Source organism: Embiotoca jacksoni, unplaced genomic scaffold, assembly GCF_022577435.1.
Source record: "Embiotoca jacksoni isolate LCO1_2020_lvr unplaced genomic scaffold, fEmbJac1.0.p SCAF_11, whole genome shotgun sequence".
NCBI lineage: Eukaryota > Metazoa > Chordata > Actinopteri > Embiotocidae > Embiotoca > Embiotoca jacksoni.
In genome coordinates this window covers 18128353-18155461 of record NW_027185241.1, presented here as the reverse complement: position 1 = coordinate 18155461, position 27109 = coordinate 18128353, and the positions used below count along the sequence as shown (strand labels likewise).

Genomic DNA, 27109 nt, shown 5'->3' with positions numbered 1-27109 from the left:
GTCGTAGACACACTGTTGCAACACCATTCAAGGTCGGTCCAAGGAGAGTCAGTGTGAGGCGTCGGGATGGCAGCCTGTTCATCATGATTGGATCAGCAGGTCTTTGTGGGGGGTTAACACATCCCAGCATGAACTGTACTCCCCAGACACCATTCTCTTCCCTCCGCATACATAAGTAATCAAGTGCAAGGCCCCTTGATGTCGATCAACAGCTCAGAGCTAGAGACAGTCAGATATCCAATTACTCCTTATGAAGGTCAGGATACTTGGGTGGGTCAATGTCGGATCTGATATTTCGTTAGGACTGTAATTACCAACGTGTCGTTATATGCTTAACTACCATGATGGGGATGTGACATATTGATCGCTGTATAAATGAGGACAAAGGTGCAGGTACACCGTATCATCACAGTACAAGAGTTTGTCAAGGACAAACTGAGGAAATAATGAGATTATGTGGTGTAGAAGGTAATAATAAAGGTGTTTACGCTCTTTATTGTTTGGAATTGTTTGTCATGAGTCATCCAGTGACGCTGCTTCCAGGCAGGCGATGTGGCATCCCACACAGTGTGTTTAGCACACACCCCAGCCAAGCTACAGCAGAGCGTTCGCTCTTTTATTTAAAATGTGGGGAAAAAAGGGGACAGATTTGGTGACAAACTCTTCCGATTCACCATTTTGCCTCTGAGCCATCCAACTCATATTGCGGTAATTTCATTACCGATCCAACCGAAAGCAATTACTGGTCCAGTCGTGTCACGTCGTCTCTCCGAGATCTCTGTCTGAGCTAATGCAGGCATCGACAGTTATTTCCTGTTCCTGTCCCAACAGTTTTGAAAAACAGCTGGGAGGAAGCTGGAATTGATGACCCAACATGGCTGACAACCAAGGACGGAAGCCGAATTTAACTTCATGACAGTCATCCAAGCAAACACCTCCACAGCCCAGGATGACAATGCTAAGTGAATTAGAATGAAAAATCTGGGGTCAAACTGAGGCTGTGTTGTGTTTTAGAGAAGCACAAAAACTGCATTACAAACAACTCTATGTGAACAATACTATGTTTGCTGTCTTCTGAGACCTGAAACACAATTGTTTTGTTACCTTTAGGTGCATCCACGCTGATGGGATGTAGACTTGAATAATTACTAGAAGATTAGCTCAGAATAAATAGCTGAAAGCATGGTAACAACAATCCTTGTCCACCCACACTGGCTCATCAAACTGGAGCCAGGAGCCATGTATGAGACCTTTCAGATCCAAGACAAGATAAAAATAGACAGTGAACAAAACCTGAAAAACCTGTGCAAAGGTTGCTACTAAAAACAGAGAGTATACACACACACTGTACTTATTGGGAACATATTTTACAATGCAATGGATGATCATAGCAGACAACTGATGTACAGACACTTTTATTTTCATTGAATAAGGGTTTGGATAAAATTGCAGTGAGATTTTGTTTACAATTTTAGTGACCGCTTACCTGCCCGTCTGACGTAACTAGGGAAGCAACCAAGTGACTGTTTGTTAGTTGTGGTAGAACGGCCCAGTATCACAGCAAAGCCTGTAATACACTCACCACTCCACTAGAGGGTTGCATGTCTATGTGACTGTTTTCATTGCCGCGTTGTGAGATGCAGTGACATGACAAAGGTCATGTGATGACGTACAAAAGCCGTAGGGAGGGAAAAGTGGTGGTCGGGTGCATAGACAGTACAAAAAAATGGATGTAGATTTTGGTTCTGAAAAGAGAAGCCAATGCAGAAGTGCAGTGCAATCCCACCGACGGCCACTTGAGGTTGGTTCCAAAAAAAATATTTTTTTCCACAAGTCATTATAATGTAATTTGCTAAATTTACTCTAGAGCAGTTCTATGGTGATCATCCTGAAATTAATTCCATATTAATATTAGGCTGTATGTTTGCTGCCATGCCTGGTTTGACACGAGTGGGGTGCAGTGAGGTTCAGGTGGGCGGGCCTCTCGGTCAGATCGAGTCAGATCCACCGCTCGCTCCTCCCCAGTTCGTCCAAATGTGGTCAATTCTGGCTCCAGCCAAAATGGCGATGGCTGATTTTCCAAACTCAAGGCCTCAAAATGGCAGTTCACAATCCAAAGTTTGACATTCGTTGCTGCCTGGTCTAGTGGCATAAATCGAGGACTTGCACGTACAAGACCACAGTTTGAGTCTGGGAGGTGGCGTGGATTTCTTTAAAACAATGTTGTAACCCTAGCCACGTTTTTTTTCTGAAGCCTAGCCACGTCATTTACCACAAGGTTTTGTTTTCCATAATCCAGTGGTTTTTGAGGGCTCAATGAGGCAAACCAAATTTACTGACACGCTGTCCTCTAGTGGAATGGCAGATGTATTACAAGTGTTGGTACAATACCGAGTTGGGAAGAAAGTGAAGCGGTACCGTTGCCATGCATGTCTCTGATTTGTTCAGAAATTCCAATAGATATGGTGTCATGCCCACCGATATCGGCAACTGGAGAAACAATCAGCTAATCAAAGCTCCATACAGGATAAGTTAAAGTCGTTTCCTAGTTCGCTAAGGAGCTAGCTACAATGTCCATTAAATATGATGACAGAGAAATGGCCATGATAATGGTGAGAAACACAGAAATAACTTTTAAATGAATATATTACTTCAGCTGCGGTGAAAATTTGTACAAATTATTATTTTCACATTACATGCTCCTAGCAGCCACAGATCATTTCAAAGGAAATTACAGCTCTTGTTTTGATGGAGCTGGATGAGGGAGGTATAAGATGGCTTAGCTGAAATGAGTAACCAAAAATCAAACCTGTGGTGCATCACTGCATAAATGTTCTCATCCAGAATGAAAGACTGAGATTACTGCGCTCCAGTTACATTTTAAATGAGCACATATAGACACAAACAATCAAGCTGTGCATATGCACGGCACTGAGGCGCTCAGCTTCTCCATAATACTGAAACACCGTTTTATTATACAAAGCCAGAAGCACAAAGTGCTAATGCTTTGGATTTATGATCTGTGCCTCTGGTCCACACTCCTCATTCCATTCCAATCAAAGGTAAACCACTATGTTACAACATTTGTCTGATTACATTTTAATAAAAGTTTTTTAATTACACACTTGCATTAAAATTACAGCAAGTGTTGTTGGAGAAGACTCAAGGGAAGAAAAAAGAAGAAGAGCACCATTATTAAAAGCCCACAGATGAAGCCACAACAGCACATAGAAATCTCTGACAGACACAGATTTCCTCAACCACTTTACGTCTCGTTCAGCAGTTTAGCGAGAGAAAAGCGCTTTGTTTCAACTTCAGCAAAAATGTGAATGAGCTTTTGCAGTCATTGAATTTCAAAATATCAGCCTATTGCAGTCATTTTGATCGTATCCGTGTCATCGACTGTGCTGACGCAGCTCCCAGAGGATGGAGGGGCAGCTCGGCTTCATCTTCTCACTCACAGTATGATGATCACAGTGCGAGGAGACAGGTGGATGGATGCAGCATTGTGACAACACTCAGTCCCAATCACATTATAACACAAAGCCTCATTTTCACTTGCCAACAGAAACGTTCTACTGTAAACACAGTGCTTTACTTTTAGCACTATCTCATTCTGATAGATAAATACCAAAAACAAACCTTGGTGGCCTTTGTTTGAAAGTGTGACTATCAAAGTGTCGGAGGAATCAATATCCGACCAGCACACTGGCAACTTCTTTGTCAATATAAATCAGGACTTGAGAGGTAAATGTCGGTTAATCTCAACTTGTAGTTCTCTCACTGGATTCTGCTGTCATCAATACAACGGCCTTTCACTTATATTCAGATAAGAGCTCGGTGTGTATGTGTGTATATGCGTATTTGAAGGACAAGTGTGAACATCTGATACCATAAGTAGCAGCACGATATCACCTAAGTATTGCAGACAATGATGAAAATTCAAGTCTCAGTTTGGGAAGCAAGTAGAACGAAAACAAATGTCATCATGGGTGGGCACTGCAGGCTTTCTGCTTTCTCAAACAGAAAATACCTCAAACTTCACGCCGACTTTTCAGTCCTCAGAAAAGATTTAAAAACAGATTTCACTTTGCTGCAAAGACTTCAACAGATGAATGGACTTGGCAAAACCCCACCCCTCTTGATTGCTGCTCATAGGGCATATGCAGTTTTCAATTAAAAAAGGGGCAGAGTTCCAAATCGCAGTAATTTTTCAAACAATGGTCCCAAGTGATTCCACAAAAAGACAAAACTTGGCATTTCCCTTCCAGCCAGCCCCTGTGCATTTACAAGAAAAGATTACAACTATCACTAGCAGATTTTAAATGTTCCATTAACACCATGAATTGGGCAAAAATACGCCACCTCCGGCTACATTTTTTATGTTTCCAGCCTTTAAAAGGAACTTATGACAGCATAAGTCAGATGTTGACTGGTGTTTGTAGAGCTGTTAATATTAGTAGCAGCTAGCGTACAAAAAAAAAATAGGAACTGCTGTGTGATGCTTCATTTAAAGGTTGTTTTAATATAATGCTCAGCCTTTAATAAATGTTAAGTGGGCTTGTAGTGCTGTAGGTTACATGACTAAAGAAGGTAGTGAGCTGGTTAGCTGGACACAAACATTTGCACACTTTATATTAAATTATCTTAAACTTTTGTTCTTGTGTTTTTGAAAGGAAGGCCAAAGAATTACTCTTCCTGCAGCCTCATGCTCGTCATCGTGTCAACAAATCCAAAGCTTATTGTTAGCATTTCTGCTATAAGCTACGATTTAACAATCGCAAACTGGGAGAAGGGTTTTGCGAATGGTCATTAAATGGATTTTGTGCAATCAAAATGCATTTGATATTAGGGTGTATATTTCACCGTTCACAGTTACACTTTCTGTCATGCAGGACCTCCCATGGTTATTTAGCTAAAGGCTCAACATTGTGAACTTAACGATTCAAGATGCATTGTTCTTTTACAATTCAAAAGAAATTAATTAGCATTATTAATTGGAGACCGATACTAAAATACTAAACCGAGCTGTGACCTGTCCCACCCAGGATTAAAATCACATGACGAACAACCAAAAGCGTTTTGTATTGATCCATCTAACCCCCCTTACTGATACAAGCTCAGCAACGTGACCACTTCCACCTTGCAGTCAACATCCAGAAAAGCCAAAGTGATAAATGATTCACGCAGACTCTACACTAACACAAGCCACAATAAAAATACACAATGTACACACAACCAAGCAGCGCTGTGAACTGGGTTTCTTAAGCATCCAGTGAAGGCTTCTTTAAATAGTTGTTCTCGGTCTAATTATTTAGAGATATGTTAAGCGGAAGCATCATTTCAAAAGAGTGTATGGGGAAAAATATTGTGTCTCACATTATATAATTCACAAACTCTAAGCTGGACACATTGTGAAGGAAGATGTTATGGCGTGGCGACCTAGAATCTACCGTTGATTCAGATCAATGTCTCGTCTCATCCAGAATGATCTGTGAATGTTAGCTGACCAGAAATGTCAGCCATTATCAGCAGAAACCATTTGAAAATGCCCCGCAGATTTTTTTTTTGTACCTTTTTTTTTTTTTTTTTTCATGAGCTTGTAAGAATAGATCAAAAGTGACATTGTGCTGACCTTTTGGTGCTGAACATCTTGGCAGCGACTTCTTTCTTCTGCTGAGAGGCTTTGGGAGGTCGAGGTTTGATGTTGCCTTTTCAAACCTGCAGGAAGCGCACACACACACACACACACACACACACACACACACACACACACACGACAAGGGCAGGGGACAGAAGGAGATAGCGGTGAAATTTTCAGCATCACAGTCAAGTCACCCTCAAGTTGTCTGGATGCCTCGACCACGCTGACTTCAACAACCTCCATTAGCCGGCCTCCAACTGAGCGATTCAAATTGACTGGGCATGGCAAGAGACAGCAAGCAGAGCAGAACTCAGCCAACAAGACAAAGACAATGCACAGAATCAAATGGCAGTTTTAATAGCTATTAGACTGACCTCACCACAACAGCACCCATTTAAAACCGAATAGAATTAATTAGCACTGAAGTTCAACTGGAACAATGAGGAACAATTCAAATGTAATTCAAATAGGGGCAGACTATATATCTGCTTGTGTAGGCAAACATATCACACACACACAAGTCATTAGATAGCACGCTCTGTGAATGATTAAATCCCCAAAACAGTCCACTCTGTGTAGATCTCTGCTATACCTAGCACCAGGTATAATGGCTGGGAGTTAGCCTCTGCTATTTTATGTAAAGGTTATCAGAGACTGTGGAGGAGGAGCCACAGTAAAAGAAGATAGGGTTCAATAATTAATGCTGAGGTCTATACAGGCCTCACTTCTCACCCTCTCCTGTCTGTAATGAGATGAGTGGAGGGCCGCAGGGAAGGAGGGTGGGAAAGGGAAGGAGAGTGGGGTGATTAAAGCACCCACTTCAGTCCTATCTGCCGTTTTTTACCCTCTCACATTCGCACCACCACATTTATAACACCTGGAGTGTTTTTCTCGCTCGTACACACCAGCAAGGTGTGGAGGAGAGCTGAATAAGCAGGCGGAAAGGTTAAACAAAGTCACGTGACACTGGAAACATCTGATAATTCATTAAGGTGACATGGAAACCACGAATGTACTCAATTCTGTAAGTAATCTAAGTCTGAGCAGCAGCCAATTTTGCAGCTTCCAGGATTCACAGAGGACAGCAGCACAGGGAGGCAGCCACGAGTCTGGATTATACTTATTTCATCATATCATGTTTGAAAAAAAACAATATCAGATGAAAGAAATAATTTCTCTGACAGCACAACACTCCACAATACTCCCAAGAATGCTGTACACGTCGTAACGCAATTAAATGGATTAAGGATTAGTCTCACTGTTAGAAGCCAAACAAAAGACAACAGTTCAGGTAAGGGTGAAGTCTGTCATTAGATTTACACTCCATCAAAGTCTGCTTCACCTACACAAAAAAGATTTTTTTTTTTACCCAGATAGAGAATCTACAAGAATCACAGAGAGTCTGTGTGGCTTTGTTAAAGATCTGTTTCCACTGTAAAAACTTTTGTCACGCAGAGACTAAGAACCTTTGGAAGAACTCAGTTCCTACCTGTGTTTACATCAGAGGAATCAGTGTTTGAATGAAATTAAAGTTAGATTGTTTTACCCTTCAAAGAAAAATCAATGAAGTTTTGGGATTACAGGATTCAGGATTGAATGATGCTGATTTGTCAAGTACGATAGAGTTTTCGCCAGTATTTTAAAACTGACATTTTTGAAAGCCTATAAAAATGGCTGACAAATACATTTAATTTTTGTTTGGAACTACAGAACAAATCCAATGAAGGAGGGACGAACACCAAAGTCCAGGACTGCTTCAGTATTTATGGAGGGAAAGACATCCAGCAGATGTTTGTCGGCAATCTACGATGAAAAGGCCTTCCTCACAGAACTGATGTAGTAACAGCTGTTACTTTTTGAATTATCAACTGACTGATTTTCCTTATCTTCATGGAGCTTCACACCGCTGTGGACATTCACCAAATAAAGGGCTGAAAGTGCCTTTAGTTCCTCAGACATGAGATTGTGCCTCAGAACAACACAGTAGAACTCAGTGTTGACAATCTGTCCCTGAGGGGACAAATTCACAACCCTGCAAATGTCAAAGAGAACCCATTTGGTTGTGCACCTGTCCTGATGCACCACCATCGGTTTTGGTGGTGATTTATGATATTTCATGAAACACCTCATTTCCCTGAATCTCCACCAAGGAGGTACAAGAGTACAAAGCAAGCATGGTCCATAGAATCACAACAGACATTAATGGCATTCATGCCAGGTTGAAATAAACCAGAATTATGCTTAAACAACCTACTGGGACTTGAAAACAAATGTGTAGAGGCACATGTAGCGTCGGAAATGAATTAACTTTTTAGGTGGTGCTTAACTCTTCAATACCACTGTGTGCCAATGACCTACAGCACGAGTTTGTTTACTTTGTCTCTTCTTCCCCTGCTGGGACTCTGCCAGGTAGCAGCTGCCAATCAACCACAGAAACAGACATGCCTGTCTAGACAGAAAAACAGTATTTCTGCTACATGGCCAGTGTTTTTTCCTGTCATTTTGTACCTTTTAAACAATAATATTTTTGACTCCAACAAGGGGTGACAAGATGAGATGTCAGTCTGACTTTAAAATGACATGCTAACCTCATAATGATGATAATGGTTGAGTTGGTTCAGGCCAAAATGGTGTACTGACTGACTAGCCAGCATTACTTCACATTTAAACAGGTTTATACATACAAAACATTTCATTTTCATTATGGCAGCCAGGGGACATTACTCATGAGAAATGCCTCACCATAAAGGGCTATAGGTAAATGCACACATGCATGAAAACCAATCATAATAATACATTTAATTTCATTAAATCCAACTATTTATCTAATCTGAGAGAGAATTCAGAGCCCAGGGAGTCCAGAGATAATTTCAAAGAGTCACACAGCTTCCTTTCCTATTGCTGTTAAAATGTGACTCATCCTCCCATTTGTCACAGTGTTGCAGGGCTTTAAAATGATTACAGAGTGCTTCACCAAACCCAGCACTCTCCTCAGGAAAATAACAACAAACCTTCAAGCTTCCAAGGGCCCATACTAAACTGAAATAAAATGGAAAATACATCGAGACATTATTATGGCTTATATGAGACGTGCTTCACCTGCCAGTGAGAACAAACCAACAAGATTATTTTTAAGCAATATACAGTAAACAAAAGGAGGCAAGTTCAAAATATGAATTAAACTAATTAAATTGGACCCAGGCACTCAGCTCTCTTTCGGGAGTAACATTTATGAAAATGTATCTATGAGAGCTTAAGGGACGTAACATTTAGATGTTTGTATTTACATGTTCCACAAACTGTGGAGGCAGACATCCCATTAATGAGCTTTCATGTTCCATCAGGTAAGAAAATGTGTAGAGACTTGATGTTTGCTGTTTAGGCACCAACTTTGTCACTCCCAATTAACATCCACCTCAGCTCAGAGCAGTGGAGATTGAGGAGTGACAATAATAATTTCCCAACAAGGGAATTTTAGATTTGTTAAAGCAAGCAGAGCATGAAGCACTGCCTTGCAAGCATTATCCTGTTTTAATGCAGCCATGTACAGCCTCACCGTAAGCATCTTAATCAATAGTTTATTAGCAGATTTGATTGTGTATTTTACATAAGTATGCAGTATTCACTGTAGGTGTAGGTAACAGGAGAAAAAAAGTATTGTAAATGAGCGGTAAGTTTTGATGAGTTTTATTTTGTTATATATATTGGACTGAAAATGATTTTTATATGTTGCTCAAAAACATGATGGAAAATAGCAATTTGTTGGAAAATGTTATGATGAAAGTTCCTGACAGACTCAGTCCAAGATAATAACATTTTGTTGTCACAGAGTTTTTGTACACCAGAAAAAGATTACATTCTATTTTAAGTGCTTCTATTCGATGATCATCATGCTGTAGACTAATGTTTGTGTGCTACAATCCAAGAGAAAACAAATCAAGCTACCCAGGTAGTTGGATGATTTACAAGTTCAAATTAACTTGACTCCTGTCTGGTTGGCCTTGATACATAAAGCAACAGATGGAGGTGATGAGGAAGATGAGCAGGTTCCTGGACTATAATTAGTTCACTGTGAAGGAATTAGGGGGAAATCTTGCCAGAAATGGAATATAATAAAAAATAATTGTGTTCTCATATGTATATAGTCACCTGAAACGAAGAATTGTTGTGTTGTCTTAGAATGAGCCTTTTATATCTGTATATGTAACATCTTCCAGCCTGCCATCTACAGTATAGTAGCCCACAATGGACAAAACAAACACTGACTCTTGAAGGGTCCTTTTGAATTTTTCTGACCACTGTAATATCTCGTACATGCTTGGAAGGCGAGGGTGAAGCGAGGATGATTCAGTTGGTATTCAGCTGCAACCTCCCATCCAGATGCCACTAAATCCTATGAACTGCTCCTTTAAGTTGACCCCAGAATGTTAAATCTCATTAATCTTAGCCACTTTAGCCGGCACAGCAGAAGGAAGTAAAAATAGAATAACCTTTAGTGTATGATCAGAGACTTGCCGCTACATGTACAAAGTCTCCATAAGGTTAAATTTAATATTAGCTTGAACTTATTTGTGTGGTTTATCTGCCTTTCTGCACCACCACCAGTGCATGAACCTCCACCACAGCGATGCACCAGTGGAGCCGTGTGGTTCCCCCTGGCATGAGTGGACCTTGTCTGCTTCCATCTCTACGGCAGAAAAACCTTGTTTGAGGATGTTTTTCCTGCCGAGCTTCATTAAGCCAGCCTTGTGTTTCAGCTTAATTGTCTCCGGGCATGTAGAGCATCCTGACAAACACCATCAGCATCCAAGCATGTAATGGATTGAGGCGAATCCGTCAGACAGACAGAAGGACAGCAGGTATCACCGGTGCTCGGGTCTTCACTTGTGCTGAAAGCTGCCGACCGTAAAACAACAATGACACAGAGGTGATGTGTTTGGCCAAACATGGGCAGCTTTAAGCTCAGGGCTGACAGAGATATTTCACAGAAAAGAAAGATGAGCTAAGCATGACTGCAGCGCACAGCCAACTGCAAACACATCAGGTCAAATGCTATTCAGCCCTCACTGTATCAAATCCTGAGTATTTTAGATGTAAATTGCAATTCTGCGTGACGCCGGCTTTATGAATGACTGACGAGAGGAGAAGGTAAACAAAGATATCAGCTGCACTGGTTCCTGGATGAAATCCAGAGTGTGAGCAGTGGAGTATTGATCAGGGGCGGGATTAGCTGGCCCAGCATGCAGCTAAATCAGTATCAGCCACGGAGAAGCACAGTGGAAAGAAGACAAGTCAGCGCCGACCACACATATACAGCAGGCAGAGCTGAAATATTAGTTTTAAGCAGCGGAAGTCTATTTTCTTTTCCAGTTTGACTCGGAAGCAAATACCTCCTCTCTATTAATAACGGAGATGATGTGGCTATTATGCTGCTAGTACTTATCAATTCATAAATTGAATATGTTGACTGCTAGAAAAACTGCATACAGAAGTGTGAACATGTGTTTTCTACATTCAGCACATGGCTTCAAAGTAAAGAACTGCATGGACAGAAAGCATTGGTTAAACTGTAAACATTTGTTGAGCTATATTCCTATATAGGCCAGCCAAAATCCAAAATCGAAGTTCAGCAGCTGCAGAGCCATTTCAATCAGGGCCTGGTTTGCTGCAGTGATATGACTCATCTTCCCTTCTGTTCTCTGCTTCTGTCCCCCTGTTGTCCCATTGTCTGCACCTCTCCTTTGTTTACATCTCCCCCTCCAGTCCCTCATCCCCGCCGTTTCATTTCCTTGGCCGTGTCTGGCAGCGCACACAGACACTGATTACGGTATGTTTCCTGAACTAATAGGGGTCACATTAGCCTGGCAGGAAACACAATGCCATCATGGAAATGCGCAGTCAATTATTGGGCAAGGAATAAGCACCCCCTCTGTCATTTTTGACTCTCATATTTGTGTTGGGCTAATGGTAGCGATGCATGGTTATCTTCTCAGGGGCATCTTATCTGCGCCTCCTGGAGGAACACAGCAATATGCTCGAGGTCAGTTCTGTCATTGTGTTTCCCCTGCAAATGAAAGTGTAAATTTTGCAAACCGCCCATCAGTAGAGGGGGATAATGGATTTGTGTTTAATCTTAGTGTCCGAACAGCACATAGCCTAATAGTACTCCTACTGACACGACTTTCAGAATATCCAATAAAGGCCTGAGAATGACAGCTGATATTTGACTCTGAGCCTCTTTCTCTTCACTAATTGTATTGATTTAGACAGAAAAGCTGAAAATATAATAAAAAGTAAAAGAATAACTTTCAAATGTTTAAGAGCTCCCTGCAGCTAATACAGCTGACCTCTTCGGTTTACCTCCTATTTTTCTACCATCTAATAGAGCACCAGGAGGCCCATTCCAGCCTGAATCGTAACACCTACATCTTTTATATACAGCGTGCTCTGGGTGATATTACAGCCACACTCGGAATGCCACTGCAATGAGGTTAAAATATGGAAGACTATACATTTTTCTTAAATTACAGTTTCCTCTATAAAAACAATACAAATTCCTACTAGCTGATTTCATTTTATATGTTTTCTTAAACTTTTTGAACCCAGTTCAACAATGAATTTAAATACACAACTAGAAGTGCACAACAGACCCCCGCCAAGGCCAATAGTCTTCTCTTCTATGAGATGCCAATCTGCAACCTCAATCACCATATACAAGGGGGAATCAAAAAGTTCACAGACTGCTCCTGTTGCAAGTGAACGCAGCATGGCACTGTGATGTGCACGGAGCAGGAGGAAGCTATAACCGTCAGGAATAAATATTCCATGTTATGTTGCTTGATCAAAATCAGCGCACAAGTTAAACACATGTTGGTGACTAATGACATGTGCGTATGTGTGATTCCACCATGGACCTGAAAATTGTGCAAAGAAGGCTCATCAAATGTAATGTCAAATTTGAACCCAGTGTCAGTATAAAGCATGTAATAAACACACACTCGTCCACTAGAAGAGATAATATCAGTTTCACGTGCTTTCGGAAAACAAAACCATGTTGAAACCCACGTGCTAAGGGTTAGGAAAAACAAACAACTTTTCTGATTAGGGGTAAAAAACAACAACTTTGCTGCCTCGAATCCCATTCTCCCAGGTGAATCGTTGTAACTTAAGTCACCTCACCAAACCACCCCCCTTTCCTACTTACACAGACCTCATCAGCCTTTCACCTCCATCACAGGATGTTTGTCACGTGACCTGCTTCTGCTACGTGCCTGCTGTTCTCATGTCTAGAGATACCAGACGCATCAAAGACATGTTTTTCCTTGGTGGATGGACGAGTGTATTACAAGCTTTGTTGTGACACATGGCAGAACATTTTGGGGCACAAGGATAGCCAAACATAGGGAGTAGTGTTGGTGGGGCTCTCAAACCATCACGACCCAATAATCAGCCCAGCAACTGTCCCAACCAAAAAGTATCCTCGGTTATCCTCAATTCCTTCACTTCTCAAACCCACATGTCTAACTGCATCTCCTGCACATTACATAAAGATGTGACATACTGTAGCTCTATTAGAAGTGGCACAGTCGATGAAAGGCTGGATGAAAAAAAATTAACCACTTACAGAAATATTGACGTGAGGGCCCAGCAACAAAGTCGCTCCTCACACCGGGGGAATGCTCTTCTCTTTTGTTTGCTTATAAAGTATAACATCATTCCAGTCAGCCACTGCACAACCCCTTGAGATTACATTATGCCAAGAAAACTACTCAGAATCTCGTCTTCCGAGTTCACCGTTTACTGAAAATAAACCTCTGCTTTCCTGGGCTGATCTATTTCTGTCTTTGAGTGTGCATGGAGGCTGCACGCGATGACGACAGTGGTGTAAATAAAAAGAGAAAACCTCAGCTTTCCAAGAGAGTTGCTTGCGGCAAGGTATCTATGAGAGCTAGAACACTGTCAGATTGAGTTAAAGACATGCACACAGTTGGGATGGGGACTGCTCTCTGCTGAGTCACTTCACTGTGTGATATTAGGCTGACAGAGACAAATGCCCATGAACTGTCAGTCAAAATTGACCCCATCCTATGGCTTTGATTCAATTAGCTTTCAAGCAGTGTCCCAAAGTGGAACCAAAGGCAATGTTCGCTCAGCTTAAGTGACGGGGCCAAATCAGATTTTAGTTTGCCGACAGCATCGCCTTCTTCCCATCAAGTTACGTGGCGCTGGTTTTGTGATGCATGTCATCTGGCTGTCACATCATCACTCCATTGACAAGGCAGGAAACGCACTCAGAACACGCCCTCAATTTACCCTGACAGCTATTTGGATGATAAGTTTTGCCATTAAAGCAAAATTTGTAGATGCATCAGGAAACGTAGACCTGAGCAGCAGGTGATAAACGGCAGAGCAGAGGATTCATTGCTCTCGAACCAATTTGAGAGAAACAGATTTAATCACTCTATGAAACACACAAAGAGTGCCTCTGTCCTCACTTCTCCTACCCATACAATCACTGACATGGTTCACATGGTCGGCCCCGGTGCATCATGGGCCGAGCAGGAAGGAGAGGAAAGAAGAGGGTGGTTTGTTGCTCTGCTCAAGGGAGGAGGAGACATGAGGGGTCATCGGGCTGGGTTCTGTGGCTTAGCATGGCAAATCCTCTGTAATCCTCCAACCAGTCCCATGGTGCTGTTTACTGTATGTAGGTAAAGCTATTATGGACCCAGACCAAGCCCTCCCCACTGGCTTGTAAGCCACATGCTCGGACTACTCCATGTTTGCCTCCGCCTATTGTTCACCTGTTCTTTTTTAAAAGAGGACTGCTTAGGATGTTTATCCTCCGTAAGTCTCTTTTGAGATTATCATCATTAGACGGTGAGATAACAGAGAACCACACAAAAAGAGATGCAAATCACAGAGACGGGCGAGGAAACAAATCAGCAGTCGGGGTATTTATATTTAACTGCAATAACACTGTACAATAGCTAACGTCTGGCCAAATCCATCCTACATCATTAACAGTTGCACTGTTTGTTTAATCCGTTGCACTGTTGTTTAATTTAATATTATTCTATTTTATTTGTGTAGAATGTGCATTTTTTTTATTTTTGATATTTAAGATGTTTAATACCTGTTTGTATTCTGTAATTTGTATTGCTTTTTCCCTGTACATGCTGCTGCAGCAAAAAAAAAAAAAAAAAAAAAAAGTTATTTGCGGGATTAATAAAGTATCTATCCATCTATCTAAATGAGGGAGGAGGCTGCTTTATGGCCTGTAGTCTGGTTGTGTGATCACTGTTTTCTTTACGATACAAAGTAAACTCATTGTGGATAACTGGAACCTTCTCTACATGCAAGCATAAGCAATTTCATAAAGCATCAAAGTGGCATAAAAGCTCTGCCCTGTTCGGGAATCTGGTGTCCATCTTTGTAAACAGTGTTTTAAAGCAGCGTATACCCACAAAGCAACATAATGGAAGAATGCATTTCTTGGAAGCTTTAAAATGCATTTTCAGCTCCATTCTTGGAATTACATTACAACCGAAGGCCACAAATCACTGGGTCGCTGCCCTTGTCATTATCTAATTGCCTTGTTGGGGATTCAAGACCCTTCCTCCCTCCCTCAACACTGTATTCATCTCCATCTTTTTATGTTTCGCAAAACCAAACTTACCTATCATGCTAAAAAAAAAAAAAAAAATCAACATTACCTAAAAACACAGCACACCCAGTGAAAGAAAAACAATTGCAAAAGCTAAAAAGAAAAAAACCCAAAGCTGAGGAACTTCCTGCAACGGGCCGTTTTATTGTTGGCAGTAGGGCTGAATTTAGATCTACATGTGCTGCTTGCCAACTTCAGTAAGCATTTATTTCACTAAATCCCCGCTGGAAACTAATGAAATAATTTCAGGTGGAGCAGAACCAATTAGTCTGACTGATTGTCAGAGAATTTAATGGGAAAAAACATTCTGAACTGTTTTGGGAAACAAAGTTTTTCAAGCAAAAACGTTCCAAAATTCTTTGGTTGCCACATTTTCAGTGTTCGAATTTCATACTTTTCTCTCCGTTTTATATCACTGTAAACCAAATGTGTAAACGTCTGATGAGCTCTGCGTAATTGTAACTAGTATTTTGAAATGGGGTGGAGATCAAATAATTCATCAACTACAGTATTTGACAAAAATCTATACAACCCTGTTTTGGTCTACTGTAGAGCTGCAACATTAAGGAGATGAAGTGATTATTCAGTTGAAACAAGTGAGGTCTGTTTTGATAATGGATTAACTGTTTTGAGGAACCACCAAGATTAAAAAAAAAAAAAAAAAGAAATCACTGGTTCCAGGTTCTCACATGTTTTTGTTTTTTTGTATCCTTCTATAAACAGGAAGTTCAACATGTTTGGATTTTTAAGTGTTGGTCGAACGGATATTCCTAAATTTGTCACTGGAGACGTTGTGAGATGGTGCTGAGCATTTTTCACTCTTTTGACTTTCTATCGACCAAACAAATAATAATTTACCCAAGAAAATGACCTAAAGATCAATCAACACTGAAAACAATCATTAGTTTCAGCTCAACAGTATCCTCTACAACAGCATCAGTGATATTCAGGGACACAAATTGAGTTTTCTGCACTTTAAATATTCATGCCTTCTTAAATGCTGCTCCCAATTTATCCATTTGATGTTTGGCTAAAGATTTCACTTTCATTTTAATTAACAATTGTAGCATATGGAGCAAACTAGTTAGATAAACTGCACAGACTTTGAAAAATATTGTATCCAGCTGCTGAATCTGCCATGTATGGATCGTTTGTTAGTCATCTTTCACAAATCCAGTGAACTTTCCTGGCCTGTAAAACATTACACATATGAGACCAAGGAGCTAAAGGGTCCTTCTGAAGCCTGAACAAAGTGATTAACAGCGTCTACAGTTTGGTATTTTGGCTACTGATCAAAGGGAAAGTGATTTTGGTTGCAGACAAATCCTCTTTTACAGATTTACTATTTAAGATTTTCATTCTCACGTGGCACCATTGAGCTTCAAACGATTCCTTATTCTTTTTCATGGCAGCAACTTCTACAATAACTTCAAGTGGAGGTTTGAGCGTGGATTAGCAGCAGCTCGTAACGGAGGCAGATTTAAGGCTCCGTCTGCACCGGTGTTGCTGCTCCCTGTGGTCTGTTTGATTCAAGAGCTCTCAGAGAATCACTGGAGAACCATATGAATTACAAATACAACTACAGTAAGAGGCTAACAAAAATGTCATGTTTACATCACAGTTCCAGGCTGTTGCTATTGTGTCGTCTGGTTTATTAGCACATGAGTGGAGAATTAGCACCACCAACTGTTTATCTTGAGGCGTATAACTTTTAAAGTTCAACATTTCGATGAGAATCTATTGACAACAACATCATGGATTAAGTTGCAAAGCCAAACACTATAGACAATTAATTTCCCCTTCTTCATAAGGTGCATTTGCATTATGATTAGGCTTATACAATATGTTAAAGAACAGAAAAAGACGATTACATCTTTAATCACAATTACTTTTATGACAATTGTCTTGTGGCAGCTTTAAGCATGAGCTCAGTTTAAAGGAGATTTGTCAAATCTACTGTGAAAGGAAGCGGTTCATTTTAAGAGTAGAAAACGGCAGCAGCTTAACACTCAAACTACTTCACAAAGTGTGTTTTCAGTAAACACTTTGCCTGGCAACGAGTCAGATCTGGTGTTAGTAATTCAGTGTTTGTCCGTATTCCTCAGGGTAGTGCCGAGGTTCTCAGCTCTACCTGAGATCTGTGTGTGTGTGTGTGTGTGTGTGTGTGTGTGTGTGTGTGTGTGTGTGTGTGTGTGTGTGCGTGCATGCGTGCGTGCGTGTGTGTGTGCGTGCGTGCGTGTGTGTGTGTGTGTGCGTGTGTGTGCATTAATGAGCTTGCTGAGATAGATGAGATAGTTGCAGCTGTTGGAAAACCACACGACTTAAGAGCCTTCCACAGATGAGAGATATGAATTTTGAGGTGGCCATCTTGATAAACATCTAGCCTCGTCTTTTTCAGCCTCAGTTTATCAGTGCAAGAAAAAAAAGAAGCATCAAAAGCATAAAAGCACCGTTTGATACGCTTGAAATACAGATGAGTGAATATTTTTATTAGAAGCCAACTAATTAAATGTGTCTTTTTAAAAAAAAAAACATGTATGTAATCATTTCTACTAAGTGAATATAGCTCATGAATCTCAATGCAGTAATCAATTGGTAACAGCAAGCATTCACTGATGATGGCAGGGTGAAGGATTAATCAAAGCCAGCAGGACCATGCATAATTTGATCATGAGAGTCATCTCTCAAAGTGTGTTTGCATGTTCTTGCGTGCGTGCGTGCGTGCATGTGTGTGTGTGTGTGTGTGTGTGTGTGTGTGTGTGTGTGTGTGTGTTTTGTCACCCCCATCCTTTACAGTAGCAACATTTTTTCTAACGTGACAGATTTTCAACAAGTGGATTTTTACAACTAGTCCAAATTTCCAGCTGATAACATGAAGGTGGAAACAACTGAACAATATATATACTGGAGTCTTTATATGTTTAAAAATGTTGGAGGTAGAGCTGAAACTCGTCTATACATTTCGTACGGTGACCATTTCTTTTAATCGATTCAGTATTTAGTCAATGAAATGTCAAAAGAATTGGCAAGAAATACTCATCACAACTTCACAAAGGCAGAAATGAAGACATTAAATGTCCTGTTATGTTATGTTATGTTATGTTATGTTATGTTATGTTATGTTATGTTATGTTATGTTATGTTATGTTTGACCAGGCGTGTAAATACCCAGAAATATTAAGTGTACAATAATATGATTTAGAAAAGCAGGAAATATGTCATATAAGTGGCTGGGATTGATCTTTTAATATTTAAGCATGAAAATTGACTTTCCAAATAGTTGCTGATTATTTTTCTGTTGATTGACTACTTGATTAATGTCAAATTTTGAGTCACTTTAAAAGCAAAACACTGAATTACCAGTTTAGTTTTAGACTAGGAGGCTAGATATCAACAAAACAAGTGATTTAAATGCTTAGGCAATGGGCTGCAGAAAACTGACTGGCAATTTTGAATTTTTTTCCAACATTTGACAGACGATCAATCAAGAAATGACCTGGCAGACAAATCAACAGTTGGAGTAGCTCCATTTAGAGTGCGGTTTTCCTTGGCAGCATTATTAGAAAAGGATTCAAATGAGCAGCACTTCGGCTCATTGCAATCACACAGAGACAATGTGAACAAATGAAACAAAACATCACAAAAAACGAGTCAAATCTTTTTCAGGAGTTGCGACTCGTGACAACTCCTCTACCCCTTTGAAATCGACCTTCAGCATGTCACCGACCTTGACCAAACAACATCAGTCAGTGTGTTTCTGTGTCTCTGCGAAGACTCGGGCCCTCTCTCTGGACTGATGTGTTTTATTAGGATGTATAATAGGAGCTTAAAACGGAGCCTGGACAACACACAGGCTTCCACCCATCTCACCCCAGAGGCAGCTCATTCTGCACCTTATGGGACTATACCTTATTGCTTTATGCAACGCTATAATAGGCTTAGCTATGTTCTACTCTGCAGGGGGGGTAGGGGGGAGAGGGGGGGAGTTTTGGCCAGACTCCGATGACTCACTTCATTAAGTCTGCCTTCCTAAGAGCTTTCTAGTTGCTGAGGAGTGAACTTCCCACACACCGACATTAACACTGACCTCAGATAACATGTCCTGGGGAGGAAATAAGGCAAACTGTTTTAATTGTTATTTTATTGTGGTTTTATTTGAGTTTATGGTATTTTTGTTATATTTCTTATCCTTGCATTATTCATCAATTGTTATTATTTTAATAGTTTTCCTGCAGGGAGACGGATTCATTCACTAAGATCCTAAAATGCTGTGGATGTGAGCGGCTCCTTGATATCGATATACCCCCAGTTAAAGTGCATAAAGAACAAGCAGTTGCGTTTTTAGGAAGAATGACAGTCACCCTTTCACCTGAATTTCACCTGGAAGCATCAAAAGACTCAGCATCCCCAAATAACTATTTTTAACCCATCCGGGCTCCTGAGCTGCGCCAGCTGCACGGAAACACAACACTTTGCAAACATTAAACCTTTATAAGGAAACGACTTATCCGGCTACGTGCAACTATAAGCCGGGTGAATCGTTTCGGAAATGACAAACAAGTCGCTGCACATCGGTACTTACTTTCAGAGAGGACAAAACGCGACGTGCCGCTTCGGATGCTCGCAAACACGCTGGGACGTAGTGGGAATGTTTCTTCATCAGGCGTGCACCTTAGCAGGAATGTACACAGAGGCAGACATGCAGAGTCATTTGACCTTCTCCCAATAGAAACTACCATCGGTGAGACGTAGGAGAGGGGAGGAGCGGAACATACCAAGCAGGCGTCCCATTCAGGCGGCGTTTGGGGGGTGGGGGGGGGGGGGGGGGTACTTTTCTCTATGCTGAATATGAACTTCTGTGACGCTGGGAGAATCCATATCTTTTATTTGAGTAAAACTAGTAACACACTAGTAACAATGGAGAAATAAACAAAAGAGAAGTATCAAATTAAACTAAACATTAAAAGTATTCCACCATATATTTTAGTTTGCATTGTCAGTTTGTCCTTTGAAGTATTTAGAGTCCTTTAAATATCATATCATACCAAATTATATATATTTTTTTTACATTATGACTTCAAAAAACAATCCAAATTCAATCAACTCCATATCTGTAAGGACAAACTGACCAACTTTGTGCTCTGTCCCCTTCACCAGGCCTTCAGCAAATTATTTTTTTTTACCTCAGCCTCATCCAAAATGTAAATTAGTGAATCAATAACAACCTTTTACAAATTAAAAAAATTCTCAACTCGCTACACCCATTTAAATCTGTGGTCCTTCCTTTTCCTATACATCGACAAGATGGAGATCATTCAGTGTTTCACACTTCATTTTTAGAGAGTGTTGAGTATACCTTCCAGGTATTTGTTGTGCACTGCATGTGTCCATAGACTACTTGTCAGTGTGAACACACTCATGCACTCACAATAATTAGTGTTAGTATATAAGTACACCATTTGGAAGACAGCAACAGCATACTGCACTCGGAAATCTTCTCAAAATGGCGGTGGGTGGTGTTTTAAAAACAGACACTGCCTGGTTCAGCTACAGAGAGGTACCAGGGTGGAAAGGGTTAATGTTATATTTTGTTGAAATGGAGATAATAGAGTTTTTTCGTAGCAGACATGGGGACAGTAGGGAAATCATATGGTGTATTAATGATGGCTGTACAGAGGTCCTGCTTTTGTGCATGTTGGTTCACTGTCATGACTTTCTGGGATACTTGATGGAACGGAGTCCATTTTAAATCCCAACTGTGCTTTCCCTGCAGTGACAAGTCCAAATGTCTGCCGTGGAAAAGGTTAATTATATTAATATATAGATAGTTTGAAATATAACAGTGTAACTAAATACATAAATTGAGCCTGTGCAAAGCAATTAGTTACTACAGCTGTCAGATAATTGTAGTGGAGCCAAAAATATTATATTTCTCTCCGCAATAAAGTGGAGAAAAAGTAAGACGAAGGCTATTAAAAAGGTAAATAATCTAAATTAGTACAAAATGTACCTAGTTACTTACTGTCTACCACCGATAGATGCTAAATATCAGTTCTACTGCACCCTCAAAAATGGAAAAAAAAAAAAAAAAGCATACATTTTGATTGCGAATATAAAACGAATTCACATTTAGTTTACTGAATAGAGCAGCAATACAGCATTTTTACAGTTTTATAAAAATAAAATATTTGGTGCAAAGACTATAACCGCAGAGCACACGAAGGTTACCAGAAACTTGGTTTTCGTGGGCCTTTCAAACACACAGTGTATGTACCACATATTATACTAAAACAATATATCAGATACAACAATATATACTCATTCTATATTTGAGTCCCAAGAAGAAGTTAATGTGACAATGTTGGATTGAAAAAGTAACTACTGCAACTCACACGCATCCAATCAGAGTGCTGCTGGAATATACCAGCAAACATGGATGATGAATTAAATGGCAAAATAGGTCAGTGAACTTCATACTGTTCAGATAAGTTACATCAAACTCTACTGACTTATTATCCCTGGCATAAAAAAGGACACAAGTACAGTCCTATTATATCTAATATTCTTGAATGTGTAGTAAGTTACCATCAGCTACTAGTTTTACTCAGTAAACTATCCTCTGCAAAGTTGCATAGGTCTACAAGATAGGATTGTAGGGATTGAGAACATAGATGGCGCTGTGCTAGTGGCAGCCTGTTACAGCAGCTCCCCCAAGTGTGTTTTGTTTTAAAAATGCTGCTGTAGCGAAACAATTTCCCCTTGGGGATTGATAAAGTAACTACCTACCTACCTACCTACCTACCTAAAACACTTCGGGGCATTGCCTTGCAGGTGGCTGCGGGGGAACACATGCAGCCTCGTATAAACCATTGCTTCCTTTCCAGGGAACGGCCCTCATGCAGGATGACGTTATCAACGTGGATGTAAAGGAGAAAACGTGACATATGGGATGTAGACACCAAACTAGTTCTATGTGGGAACCCTATACTTCGCCGAAAAATATCCACATGAGCACCTATGCACTCACTGGTTTCTGTTCATGGTGGTGCTTTCATTTAACATTTATATTGTAATGTATATGTTGTTGTGCCGTGACCTGCTGAAATACAGTCATGTCGGGCGGATGAGGCCCGAGGCCAAATGCAGATCGCTGCTTCTCGCTAGCTGCATTGACAACACCTGGACTTCATGCCTGCTGAGTTGGAAACTGCATTTCTCAAATATAAATGAAGACTTGTTACTGTATTGATTGATGGTGCACTTCAAGCAGCGAGGGGCTAAAATCGATGAGCACCACATGGAGTCTGAAGACTGATGCCTGTGATGCCGACCCTCCTGAACACCCCGGAGCTGGCTCATAAATAAAGGAAGGAGACAGTGCATTTCCTGAGAAACGGCTTGTTTTATCAAAGGGAGGACTTCTGTTGTCTGTTTCTCACCGGATCACATACTGATCAGAAAACTGTCCGTTATGATATTAGAGATGTTACACACAATGGAGTTTCACAATGTTTATTCATGGAGCAACACATCCAGTCAACAGAAATGAGTTAAAGAGGCACCCTATTGCAGCAATAACATTTAGTGTCTATGTGTGTGTGTGTGTGTGTGTGTGTGTGTGTGTGTGTGTGTGTGTGTGTGTGTGTGTGTGTGTGTGCGCGTGTGTGCGTGTGCGTGTGTGTGTGTGTGAGAGAGAGAGAGACGTTTTGAGAAGCAGTAAATATAAATTTCACATCTGAATGAGTCTGAGTGAAATTGCCTGGAAGACATTGCCTGTTGTGTTAAATAAAGCTCAACAGCATAGTTTAAAGATATACTTCAGACCTCTTCGATGGATCCTACAGATTCATATCTTGGCAATATAAAGTGGACAATGTCTTAGCATGTGTCTGCATGATTAAAATTAGCATTAATGGTGGCATGGAACATTTAGTTTTTAGATTGGTATCAACTGCTCCTACTTTGATTGTGAAATTGTAGTGAAGCTGTGTAGTTCAACTTAACAGACTACTTTTAATAGTCTTAGTGTTTCATTTTGATATTGAACAATTGAATATGACAGCCAGGCTGTTGTATGATCTGTGTTAATAGTGTATTCTCCCACCTGGCTATATTATCATTTATTATAATTTAATGCTATGCTATACTGAATTCAACAAAACTACAAAGACTCCAGTCATGCTAACAACTTTTTGAGGCCGTGCTATGAACTAAACCAGCCCGGTGTTACAGCAAAGCCTGTAATACACCCGTCAGTTCACTGGAGGACCGTGTCAGAGTCAGATATGGCCTTGCCGAGGCATGAAAAGTACACACATGTATGACCAGCCGCTTGTCATTCCTAGTACGTCAAATACAGTCATTTAGTCAAAGCCAGTGACGTCAGACAGATACATCCAAGGTGCCTGTTGGCATCAGTGCTCTGATGATCTGGGTCGAAGAAGGAAGAAGTCCAAAGTACGAATAGGTCGCTGTTGGTTGGATTACGTACAGGACTTTCACCTGGAAGGTGGGAGGTCAAGTCCATGAGAAAATAAAAGTAAACATGGAGATCTTTTAAGCAATGTAAGTAAGTTTCATAAATAACGTAACTTACGCAACTTACGTAATGTGACTCAGTAACTCATGCAACGTAGTTAATGTCACTTACTTAAAATGACTTGCTTTAACCCAAACCATAATCTTTTCCTAAACCTACCTACGTTGTTTTTGGTGCCTAAACATAAGGCACTCTGCTTGCGCAAAACGTGGCACTGACACAGTGCCCTCTAGTGGACTGACAGTTGTATTACATGATTTGGTGTGATACCAGGTTGACTAAACGCTGACGTCATCATGCTAACATGCTCATCTTTGACACGTATATAAAGTCATCATCATATCCTCCTTGTTGGAGGGAAAATATTTACTTTTTACTTTTTACCACCTTAGTCAGCTACTAGCTACTTGGAGATTAAGATTTTACTTGTGATGCAAATATTTGGCTGAAGCTTATGGCAGTTTATAACCGTTGTTATAGATGACACTACAAATAGTATAAAGTTCTTAAAATTCATCTTAAGTACAGTAGAACCGCAAATTAGACCGATATTTAATAGAACATGACAGCTGGTTTTAGTTTAGTGAGTTAGCATGCATCACATTTGCTATTTGGCCGTAAACACAAAGTATATCTAAAGATCAATAATGGACAAATTACAAGGTAAATCTGCTGCTGGCGGTAGATAAATAACAAATTTCTCGGCAATCTGAAGTGGTTCACTGACAGTCAGACTGACTGACCAACAGTGCCATCCCACATTCGTTTCCCTTTGAGCTGGTGCAGTAGAACATCATCATTAATCCAGCCAGGTGGATTTAATAACGGCAAGGCAACATGTTGTGAGATATGAATGCCCCTGCAGAATTTGGTGATGGCCTTTGGTGATACAGACAGCCCGGTGCGGAAATGTCACCCAGTTAACCTCCTTTGTGACAAAACAGATAAGACAAACAGGAAATGGCTTTCTATCCACCTGCCATGCTATCTCAATTACAACTTGATTTAATGCAAGCTACATGTAGAAAGTATCCTGCGTGTGTGCTGATGCCTTGGTGTGATGTGCTTTTATTTATATATATCTTTTTAAAGAAATCAATTTTCAGGGCTTTACATCAAGCGGAGAGAAAAAGTGATGAGCATCGCCTGGGAAAGAGCTGAAAGTGGCCGGGGAGAAACGGGAGCAGAGGCATGCCAGAAATGTCAAAATAATATGTTATTATTGCACTGAGACGCTGCTCTGCTCTCTGTTTTTAGTAGCTGTCCCATCTTATATGTATTGTTTGGGCGAGGTGCCCTGTAACTAAGGGTGAAACACATTGTGAGACTCTGCTGAATGTCATGAGCTGGGGTGTGGGAAGAAGCAACACCTTAAAAATGTCTGCTGCCTCCAGACATGGCACAACCATAACAAAGATGGTGTCACGGTGACCGGTGAAGAAAGGGCTCTTCTTCTCTGCGCACCGAGGGTGTGAAGATGTTACATGTGGCTTGAGGGCAGATGTTATTCATGAGCACGGCCTAATTAGAAAAGCTAATTGTACAAACAAATAAAACTGTACAGAACATTTTGTTCTTTCTCTGTGGGCACTAAAGGGCATGGAAACATGGTAATCCCGAACAAACAGAACTACTCTGCTGTTTTCTATTCACATTAGGAGTTTCACTTAAAAGCATCATTACAGAACAATAGGATTGGAGTAACAGCAAAGATGATTTTAATAATACCATGTTAAGGTCGCTACAACAGAATATGCAGCCCATTTTAAATCCCTGGAGGGATATTGTAGGAATATTACAAGTATTTTTGTCAGGAGTCTTACTAGAAACAGAAGGAGGAGGTATCGGAAAAGAAAGTCATCTTATGTAAAAATGTTGCAGGTCATATCTGACAGTTAGGGTTCAATCACTGCTGGAATCTGTGGGTTTGATATAGAGCTTTGTCGACAATCAGAGAGGCGTAAAGCCCTGAACCCTGCACCAGTAATACATGGAACAAACTACAAATACTAACCTTTGGTCAGTCTGGCAGTCAAGGACATCACGCATCATCAGATGTTTGTTTTTTTCCCCCAGCGGAGGCAGACAGCAAGAGACCAGGGTGTTTTGTGTTATTCACTGCCGGCCAGATTGACAGGCCACACAGAAGTCAAGGACGAGGCGACTGTTGTACAAACTGTAGAGAAACTGTGGAGGAAGCTCCAGTCGTGTGATTAGACCATCATTCTCTCAGTCCTAATTATGTAGAGCTGAAACAGAAGCAAGAGGCTGAGAAGGCCCTGCATCATTAGCTTTAATCAACCCTGGATACCCGGAAACAAAAACAGCCCACACACACACACACACGGCCGGCCAGACAGTGAGTCAATACATGACATTCATCATTTCGGTCCAGCCAGACTTTTTAATTACCGCGATGAATTCCCTACATGGCTCCAGTCACCTGCTATCTAAACACCATGTGCTGTAGAGGTTGTGGTTTGTCCACACACTGTTTACTGGTTAAATGGTCCGGGCTTTATTCTCTCTTTGATGAATATTAAAGTGTTGGGGAAATACACAACTCAGAATTCCAAAATGAAACCAAAATAAGGTCTCACGATGCGTCTTTGATGTGATGGAGTGCCTAAAACTTGAATCTTTTCCTAAACGCTTTATTATGGTGTCTCTCTGGTGTCTGAAATGTGCAAGACGATTATACACATGGAGCGCAGTCAAAGTGCAGGCCCAGTGCACAACAAGTGCTGCGTGTATAGTCTGTGTGAATGATGCCGAATATAATCAGAATGGATGTCACAGTCCCCAAATGACGCAAGCCAGCTCTCTTTTGTGTGCCACACATGTATGATTGCATAAAAACGTCAATTTGCATAAATTACCTTGTCTGGAAACAGCTGTCCTGCAAACCATCAGTGTGTTATTACACATGATGAGGGTTTGATTGGCTGTTCTAAGAGCAGCGAGGGGACAGCAGAGCTTCTGATAATCTTCATTTATTTGGTCATACCAGAGTCTACGTTTTCCATATGTTCAGTCATTGACCTCCAGTTTGTGTTAGGGTCATTTTTCATTTCACAGGGATTAATATTTAAACAAAGTCTTATTAAAGGGCCTGTAATGTTAATCCTCCTGCCTTTGCTGGTGTGTGCAACATTTAATGATGTGCAATACTGGATGGGCTTGTGGGATACAGGGACCCCTGCAGGCCAGTAGTTTTACTGCTGCAATTCTATGAGAGATTCTGTAGGTCTGCATGTAAAAA

The 27109-nt window shown here is 40.7% G+C and overlaps 1 protein-coding gene across 1 annotated transcript in view; it reads right to left on the bottom strand.

Moving 5' to 3' along the window:
- The window catches only part of oxr1a (oxidation resistance 1a), a 169442-nt gene extending 149445 nt beyond the window's left edge, over positions 1-19997 (bottom strand). Inside the window, exons 1-2 of the mRNA XM_069143460.1 lie at positions 19891-19997; positions 5636-5721 (exon numbers count right to left, since the gene is read on the bottom strand). Of these exons, the coding sequence (XP_068999561.1) occupies positions 5636-5652 (17 nt within the window). The 5' untranslated portion in view covers positions 5653-5721; positions 19891-19997. The remainder of the gene's footprint in view (positions 1-5635; positions 5722-19890) is intronic.
- Between the last annotated feature and the right edge of the window lie 7112 nt (positions 19998-27109).